At 41.1% G+C, this 9860-nt stretch overlaps 1 protein-coding gene across 4 annotated transcripts in view; it reads left to right on the top strand.

Moving 5' to 3' along the window:
• Window positions 1-845: 845 nt before the first annotated feature.
• Window positions 846-9860, top strand: part of AOAH (acyloxyacyl hydrolase) — a 117597-nt gene continuing 108582 nt past the window's right edge. Inside the window, exons 1-2 of one of the 4 annotated variants that reach the window (XM_065587204.1) lie at window positions 846-998; window positions 1785-1936. In XM_065587204.1, coding sequence (XP_065443276.1) covers window positions 1786-1936 — 151 coding nt within the window. In that variant the 5' untranslated portion in view covers window positions 846-998; window position 1785. The other 3 variants (XM_065587203.1, XM_065587205.1, XM_065587202.1) reach the window with 3 other exon arrangements.

The raw sequence follows: 9860 nt of genomic DNA, 5'->3' as shown, positions 1-9860 counted from the left end.
GGGGGACCCCACTTCAGCCTGCTCCAGCTTGGGAGCGGGGGTGAAGAACTCCAGGAGCTACAGGACAAGGAGAGGGGAGGCTGGGGGGTGGGGTGCCAAACAGATGTGGGAGTAGAACTGATATGAAGATGGGGGGGGGGACAGGACTGATTTGGTGGTTAGGGGCAGAATTAATTGCCAGGCAGGGGGGCAGGCAGATGTGAAGGTGATGTGACCCCCACCCACTTTTTTCAGACCACTTTAAGCACTGATGCCACCTGAGATTGGAACCTTCTTGTACCATACAAACACACAGCTAAGCCCTAAGAGATAATAAGCCAAAAAAAAAAATACAGACAAGAAGTAGGAGAAATGGAATATGATTAGCCCCATTTTACAGATGGGGAACTGAAGCACAGAGAGAATAAGCAACTCCAGTGGCAGACCCGGGAAATGAACCCTGAGGCCTAATCCAGTGTTTTACCCAGAGGACCATCCTTCCTCCCACTCTCACGGCTTCTGTAGTTAAGATATTTGGGCTCGTTCTGTCTCTGCCGTTACGTTGTTTTAAGTTATCATTTCACTATTCTTTTCTGCTGCAGGCAGAGGTGGACTTTACTTCAATTTTTGTTTCAAACCTTATTTGAAAAACAGGCAGCAAACCTTCAGTTGCTTAGATGGTCCAAGCAGGAAATGTATCTGGCTTTTTAACCCTCAGATGCTGGTGGGGGATGTAAACAAACTTTGAAAATGCTGATGAGAATAGAGATGTCCGAATCTGCTTTGAATCAATCAGCTCCCTGCATCCCCTTTGTTCCCATTATGTTGGCAACTTGGCTTGGCTTCTTTTCTTTCCTCATGATTAGACTTAGCTGACTGACACAAGTAAAACACCGGCCTGGGAACCCTACAGCCTGATTGCCACCCCCCACAAGGGTCAAGCCGCACTCGTTAAGAAAAAGGGAAGAAGAAAACAGAAGACTGAGCTGTTTGCTGGGAGTGAGTCACCAACGCCGAGGGTATTTTCTTCTATTATTAATGTTCATTATTTCTATCTGAAAGTGGAAGGCCCAGCCTGAGAAATTACTAGAAGAGTTTGGGTTAGGTAATATTTTTTTCTGGACTTTTTTCTTTTGTGTTTTGTTTTTGCCACGCTAGCTATGTCAGGGAGTGTCTTGCTTTATTAATACTGAGCGGCTCCAGCACTTGCTGTGGTTTTATGATCAGTTAGTCATCTGCTGCTGCTGCTGCTGCGCTTGCTACAAGTGGCTGAAGAGCCCAGAGCCAGAGCAGTGCATACGGGCCCCCTTCTGTTCCAAGGCCAGCAGGGAAGGAAAAGGCGGGAAAGAGAAAGGGATAATACAGGTGTGTGTGTGGGAGGGGGGAAATACAGTCCTATTGGTTTTCCCTAAGTGCCTGGTGAGAGGGGCGATGTTGTATGAGTGCTATTGGGGAAGGGGAGACTCTAGTTATGTATCAGGGGGAAGAGACCCCTGAATACTAGTGAGAAGCTGTGCAACTGTCCTTGAATATTAGTGATTGGGGGTTGGAGGAAGAGAGTACCAGTGAAGTGTGTGTGTGTGGGGGGGAGGGGTATGTGTGTGTGAGATTCTCCCTGAGCACCAAAAGAGCAGGTGGGGGGTGAAAGATGCTCCCTATGTAGCAGGGAGAGTGTGTGAGGTTCTCTCTGTCCCCCAGATTAGGAATGAGAAGCAGGTGTGTGACTCTCTCCCTGAGTATTAGGGGTATGTGTGTCCCTGAGTACTCTTCCTGTATTACAGTTCTTTCTTTCTTCCTTTCTCTAGGATGAGGGGGTCCTGGCAGGGGTTCCCCCCTCTATTCTTCTCCCTTCTCCTTCTCATGCTTCCTCTGAAGGACATCTCAACCTCACCTCTGTCTGGTAGAGCCCAATCAACTCTGGTCCCTGGTGGGAGTGACAATGGACACACCTGTCTTGGTATGTATTCAGGTTTTGTTTGCTTGCTGTGTTCATCCATTTGTTATTACACTGGTAAACAGAGGCTAGCTGTGCACATAATAAATCATCCTTTATCTGTTTCAACAGCTGCCGCTGCTGCAAAACACCAGTAATCTTAGTCCAAATAATAACTGTTTTAAGACTCTCAAAGCTAAAATGGGGTTTGGAGCTGCTGTTTTATAGAATTTTGGAGCTGCTGTTTGATAGAATTCATACCCTTGGTCTGCAGGAAATATTAGTGATACTGGCTTTCACACTTAGTAGCTAGAGAACTGAAAACAGGATGTGATTGTTTTTAATATTTATTGTGGCTGTTTTGAATGTATGTTACTCTGTTTTATTTTATTGTACAGATGAGCTTCCCTTCCCCTCCCACAAGACACCCTCAAAAAACAGAAGTTTTATCTCAGTTGGTTTTGCCTGGCAAAATCTTCTTAAGAAATACATCTAGGTTTGGGACACAGAACTTTGTGAGTGCTTCTTTGGGTTTGACAACATGTTCCCAGTGTTCAGGGTGAAATTCATCTGATGTGAAGGGCCTGTACAAGGCTTTTTGCATCACTTAAGCATTTGCCTGCTTTGGAGGATGTGTCTGCTCTGGTCTGAAAGACCAGCACAGGGGGAAGCGTTGAGAAATGTTAAGGAAGAAGCCTTGAGATACATGGATTCAGTGATCCTAACTACCCGTACAAGCGGCATGGAGGTTTGCAGCTCCTCTTCCAGCTTGCATGCTGAACTAGTAGCCATGGAGGTTGAGATGTGGTTTAAATGTACACACCCGGATCCATGCACTTAACCAAATATGCGATGATTTGGGCTTTATGAGGGTGGAGTGATGTTCACCCCTCTGAGTTTTGACAAACACGCGCACTAGCAAACATGTCGTGGTGATCTCCACAACATGGACTTGGTCAATTTAGTCCCAAGGTGTAGCGAATTTGATAAAAGTACTAATGTCAGAGTCAGCTCGGAGCATTTCTGGCGTCTGTAGTTAAAGTGCAGTAGGCAGGAGAATCAACCAAGGTAGGGAGTGCAGCTTTTATTTAGTTAGTTAGTTTTAATTGACATATATTTACAAAACAAACATCAATTTGCTTTATGACCAAACAGACTTTGTTTGACACCTTTTTGTCCCTCTCTAGATAATTCAGTTTTCACTGAACACTGCATTTTGCACACATAATCACACGCCAGACTAGTTTGAAAAATTCTGTTCCTCAATCTGCAGAAGGCTTTTTGGGAATAGACTTATGAAAATGAAAACTATCTTCACTATTTCAATGTAGTCCTATGTAAAAGGGGACTTTATGCTGCTGTCTTTTAAAATAAAGACACTACAAACTATTTAGGGACTCCCTCCCTTCTTTGTGTTGCACATGTGATATTCTCCTCCATCAGTTTTATAATGATAGATAAACTGCTGCCCATTTTATATATTTAAATTACAACCGTAGGGAAACAGCTGCTCTTCCCTATAGAGGCCCAGATCTAGGGCTCTACATGCAGGATAGGTGAGTTAGGAGCCCCTGAGTTCTGAGTCTGGCTTTGCCACTAACTTGCTGTGTGACCTTGAAAAGCCAATTAGGACCAGATGTGTATACCCTTATTAACATTCATGTGTACCTCTTGACAAGAGTAGCCCTTTGCTTTCACTGAGGCAACTTGTCGAGCAAGTTACTACACACACAACTTCTCTGAAAAAGGTATGAGAGTGTGGCCTTTAACCCCTTATGTCTCCGTTTCCCCATCTGCTAAACAAGCAAAATAGTGCCCATTTCACAAGGCTGTGGTGAGAAATAGTTAATCTTTGCTAAACACAGTTTGAATACCAGGTATTATTGTTGGCCATGTCTAACATCACATTCTCTCACTCTCCTCATTTCTTCTTTTGCATCTCTGTTGAATATTTCTACATTGCTAGTGAATTTTAAAATAAGCTTCTGTTCTCTCCTCAGTTGCCAGCGAGTGCTGTAGGGGATCTGTGCAAATGATCAGTGGAGTCTCTCGTAATGATGTGACTGCGTGTTGCAGTTGCAGGGCACTTCTTGCTAATTGCACATTTTATTTTTTTAAAAACTTCAGACTGCACAGCCCCCTTTGCAGCTCCACTTTGGCTGCCCTTTGGAATGAGGCTATTAGTCAGAGAGAGCACAATATGTTTGGGCAGCAGCTCATTTAATCTTCTCTAGCTGACTGATATTGTGTGGGTCAGCAGCCACACTGGCCAATTTCAGCTTTGCCAGGGCCAATGTAATTCGCCTTCATTCTTCTCATCAACTTTCCTGGACCACCTCTCGCATTCAACTGTGAGAACCTAACTTCAGGGGTGCGGGGGCATGTGGTAGGCACCATATTAAAACCATGTATATTTTTAATAATAATAATAACAACTTCAGAAAAGCAGAGGGAAAAACTAACCCATAATTCCAAGCTCTCCTGTGTTATAAAGTGTTAATTTGCAGCCCTGATAGTTTGTATGATATCCAACTTTTAAAACTGTCTAGCTGTGCTTTTTATGGCATGGATGCAGGACTGAATAATTTACTGTAGCGTATGCAGTGTAATTGTAGCCGTGTCGCTCCCAGGATATTAACGAGATTTCCTTACCCACCCTGTCTCTTACTGTTGGGTAATAAATTCCAAATCTCAGATCAATGTTGTTTGCAGTTCCTGATAATTTAATACAGTGGCACATACCTAACACAGTGAGAGGCTTTTAATAATAATGCTGAAACAAAATGGCTGTTTAGATATTGTCTAGGGAAGCAGTGTGCTATAAAACATAATATAGAGACCAATGAGTGCTGTAAAACGCCATACTTTGGCATCACTGTAAAACCACAATTCATTTTACACTGACAGCCTAGGCTAGATACTGATCTCATCTCACGTGAACCAGTGTAAATGCAGAGTGAAGCCATTCACTTAATTCAAGTTACTCTTGATTTACACAGATGAAAGTGGGCAGGATTTGGCCCATACTCGGTAGTAAATGTCAAGTGTTTGCTATATGATTTTTTTCCTTTTGATTGAGATATGTATATATGAATCCCAGGCATATATAGGTCTGTGGTAGTATACTATACCAACAGTTGAATAGATATTTTCATTCTAAGCCTGTATTTTCAGAGAAGTTTCAAGAAATATAAGGTAACATATTCAAAAGCACCTAAGTCCCATTTTAAAAAGTGACTTAGGCACTTAAGAGTCTAATTGAAAGACAGTGCTCCATAAAGCATACATATAACAATGAGTGCTGTAAAGAATGTATGTAGCATACTTACACACATTTTGGTGCTTTTTGAATATTTTACCCATCACCCTTTGGGTTGAAATTCTTTGTACTTGTTCTTAGCCCAAAGGTAAGCTTTTTTTTCCCTTGCACCTTTAGTAACTTTCTTTTTTGGCACGTTTGAATGATATGATGATGAAAAGTTGTTTATGATTCCCATAATAGCTGTAACTCAGCCACCAAATGCTTATATATATCTTTTCTCCTTATAGAGTCATCAAAAGTATTGCACGCACTCAATGAACACCTTTCAGTGGTTTGGGGAGTCCTACATTTTAATCTCTTTACTTTTGTGCATATAAAATGTAAAGATTGTAAGCTCTTTGGGGAAAGGACCATCTTTTTAGTATATGTTAGTATATATATGGTACCTAGCACAACTGGGGCTTCTAGGTGTTACTTCATTAATAACTACTGTGGTCGGGGTTCTTTTGCATTAGACTGAAGACAAACTGGAAGTAAAGATGTGATTAAACCATTCTGACCCTGGTTCAGACTTCAGTGGGATTTAAGCACATGTTAAAGTTAAGCATGCGCTTAAGCACCTTTCTGAAGAGGGAAGCTTTCCTGAATTGGGGTGTCAGAGAAAAGAGGAATAGAGAACATCACTTCTTAGACTACACTCACACACACACACACACATTTTTATGTTAAACAATAAAAAAGAGGCAAATCCATTGGAAATTCTTGTGTTATATATTTTGCTAAATGATTATCTTTCAGATATACCTTATGTAGCACCAGGCATCTATGTGGATAGGTACCACTGACCTCTACTGGGTGGAGTCAGAACTTTCCACATCTAGACCATGGTCCCTGTATGGTATCTAGAGGAGAGAATAATAAATAGAGACCTTTGTTTTTTGAGCAGTAGGATCAGAGTTCTGTCCCTGCTATTGCATGATGCTCAGAGTGACTGTGGTAAACAAGAAAAGTGACACATGTGATGTTCCTAGGTTTTTGTGCCATGCCATCTACTGAGATGCAATACACTTAAAATATCATATATTGATATTAATATTTTAAATATATGGTAATGCACTACATTACATTATGCAGCATAACTCAAATATAATGCAGATTGACTAATGTGGTGATATTCTAAATAAAATTTGTTATTGCCACATACGTATTTAACATGCAAAATATGTTGCATAACACAACAAATTTAGGGGAAAATGTATAGTCTATGCCAACATTTTTAAAAGTGGGTACCTAAAATTACAGTCACATCAGTGTCTCTATCCAATGTGTTTACATATTATGCATATAATATGGAAAACTAAAATCTAAATTTTAACCATTAGATCACATTTCCTCTCTCTTTTTTTTTTTTTTTTTTTTGGCTTCAGGGATGATTTTAGCCCAATATGTTGAAGCAAGTCAAAATACAACAAATTCTCTGCAGAAGTACAGTTCCAGAAATGTCTCAGAGCCCTCTCTGGCTATACACGCTATGCTGCATTAATCATCCCTAAGGACTCCAACTGAGATAGCCAAGACATTTTTTTATTAACTCTGTTTCCTGATTTTCCTTCATATCCTAAGGCTCGCTTTGTAATAGAGTTTTCTGAAACTTGGACAAGTATTGTATTAACTGTGAAATACAATAGATTAAGGGATATTGACTTAGAACAATGTTGTGCCTGTTGAAACCATATATTATCAGCCCCAGCTCTTAGCTAATTTACCAATCTATTCAGTTGAAGCAGATAAAAATACCAGTAAACATATGAGAGGTCAAGACAACCAGACTCCTTGTCCAAATGCAGGTGTAGGGGAAGGCAAGGTGGTAGGAGCCAGACAACTGCATGAAATGGGAGAAGTGCTCAGTGTGCTTCAGAAAATCCTCATTCTTGATATCAATAGGAAACATTTAAGATATATACAATATTTGGGAATGGATATTCATTTTTATAAGGGTCATTCTTTCACAGACAGAAATCAGGAGGTTTCGCTGTATATTTAGACCTGTCTTTATTTACCATTGAACTTGAACTCATTTTATGGAGGATATTCTTTAATAACTAGGATCGGATGCTGTCTTATGTTGTGAGCAGCAAAAACGATCCTTACCCAAAGTGGAAAGCAGGAATAATGGACTGCTACAGGCTCGTGCCCACAGGAGACTGGGGATGCTGTTCCACAGGAGCTCTGCAGGGCTAGGCTTAGGATCTTTGGAAGTGGGGTGGAGAAAGCAAGAAATGGAGCCAGCAATCGGTTCTTCTCTGCAGAGTGCTTCGGTCCTGATCCCATCTATTACTGAGCAAAAATCTATCCCTTAGAGAAGAAATACCCCCCACAGCTGATTCTGAGCAACTGTGAGGGGAGTCAGCCAATGTTAGCTTGGCTCCTGAAAATTCAGTGCACCTGGATAGGAAATGGTACCTCCACACCTCAGCAGTTCAGCTTTTACAATGTTAATATGGGGTGATCAGAGTTTCCTGAGTTCCTTCTGCAATAGCGAATGCCTTATTTAAACACACAATGGAAAGATACAACTTACTAACAAAACTGCTTTATTCCAACTGCCTGTGCAGCAGAAACTCTCACATACAGTAAGTCTTCCTATTTGGATGTGCTCAGTAGAGTGGGAAGACAATATGTAAACGAAGTAATGAAATCCATGCAAGTAGACGCATGCAGTGCAAACAGCAGTAGTACACACCGTTACACCTTGCACTGCTTCTAGAGGAGGGAGGACTAGGAATGATTACTCATGTTCAAGTGGAAAGGGGAAGGATGAGATTTCTCTGTTTGAGTGGAGTTCATCCCATTCTCCAGACACTGCTCTATAGTCCAAGTTTCAAAAAGATACCGCTGAAGACCAACTATTGTGCCTTTCCACCAAATGGTATTCATTATTTAGGTACTCTTCTGCACAGACTGCCACCCCCCCCCCCCTCACAACTCAGCACTGCTTTACAGAGTGCCTCCTTGTGCGTCCCAGTAGTTTGCAGAATAATTTGCAACACCCTTTTAGGGGGTACAACATTCTCTCCACTGCACAACTGGCTGGCTCCATGGGGCTGGGAAGGCAGAGCCTTAGCTTCTTCCACACCCCACTGCCTTTTCAGCGAGTTGCTCCCAGCGGAAACAAATTAGTCGCAGCCCTGACACTCCTCTGAGCACAGGGACTGCCATTCTGGGAAGCCCCTCCCAAGTTCAGAGACTTGTGCTAGCTCAGCTCCGGTGAGCTGCGTAACAGGGGAAGCATCATTAGCTGCCTAAAAGGGGAAGATCGTTGTTTCCTCACCACTGTGTGTGTTTGTGAAAGTGCTCGCCACAATCTCGCCCTCAGAGATTGCACAATGGTGGAAGCAATCTGCCTGGAAAGCCCCTCAGCCTTTCTCTCATTGCATGTCTGAACTGCACTTTTCAGAGGGGCAGTTTGCCTAACTAGGAGTTCAGTAAGGTGGGTGGAGGGGTGAGGAAAAACTCCATTGTCTAGAACCCTAGATCAAAGTAAAGGATGGCAAGCTATTCTCATTCAGTAACATGAAGGTCTGTGGGTTCATGTAGAGTGCCAGAGAATCCATTTAATAAAGTCTTGGCTTTACACAAACTTATCTGCAATCGGAAACCTGAAAACTAAAGAGGCAACTCTGTGTGCCTTGACACTTTCACAGCAGCCATAGATATAATTCTAATGATAGTTTCTTTTGTATGTTGCTGCAGAAGTGGATTAAGTTAAACTGTCTGCTCAGATTGCTAGAGGCTGCATGGCCAAGAAATGAATCTCTCTTGCTCTGGTTTTATTATAAGGGTATGATTTTTTTCTAGTCTATTGGTAATGTCAGTTTATTATTATACGCTATTTTCAAATACATGGGGAGAAGTGCTCCTTGCCATGTGAATTTTCAGATTACTGCTGCTGAGTAAAATGGTTATGGTTTCCTCTTATCTCCTTATAAATTAATAGCAAATGGGACAAACTATCTCTAAAAGAGACAGGTATTTTATTAATACCAGAGTCTAGTTTCTAATGGCTAGTAGGCATTATAATACCAATGCATTTCTCCTAGAGAAAACATTCTTCAACCTGTCAAGGCATTGAAACCTATTATCTAGTACCATGGAACAGTCAATTTCTCAAATCTTGTTTATAAAGAAAATCCCACACAACTACAAAATAAATGCAAGTTTTCAACTTCAATTGAGGAACCAATTTAACTTGCTTCAGATGTGCCTTACACAATATGAAAAATAAATCAAATATCAATTCGCTGAATTAAAAAAAGCTATAAACAGATATTTCTAGATCTGAAATTGGGTAACTTGCTTTTCCACTGAGCCCACGGTATTAAAAAGCTTGTATACTCTCTGAAAATATTCTCTGACATCAGCAGAAGTGATTAAAGCAGTGAGATTTCACTAGGTCTTCAAAGGCAGTTGACTTTTCTTTTTTTTTCCTCTCATTTCCTTTTATCTACCTAATGATTTTCCATTTTTAGCCAACAGAGTACAGACCATAAAAGTCTTATGAAGATTTGCTAATATTTCTGTGTGAGGAGCTGATGATTTGTCTACTTATTGTAAAGTTTTTTTAAAAAAAGGCTGTAGCAAAAGTGAACTCTGCTGATGTTATTAGTATATGCCTGGCAAAAAATT

This window comes from Chrysemys picta, chromosome 2, assembly GCF_011386835.1.
Source record: "Chrysemys picta bellii isolate R12L10 chromosome 2, ASM1138683v2, whole genome shotgun sequence".
NCBI classification, from domain to species: Eukaryota; Metazoa; Chordata; order Testudines; family Emydidae; genus Chrysemys; species Chrysemys picta.
The sequence above is the reverse complement of the archived record's forward strand: the minus strand, read 5'-3'. Positions and strand labels throughout refer to the sequence as shown.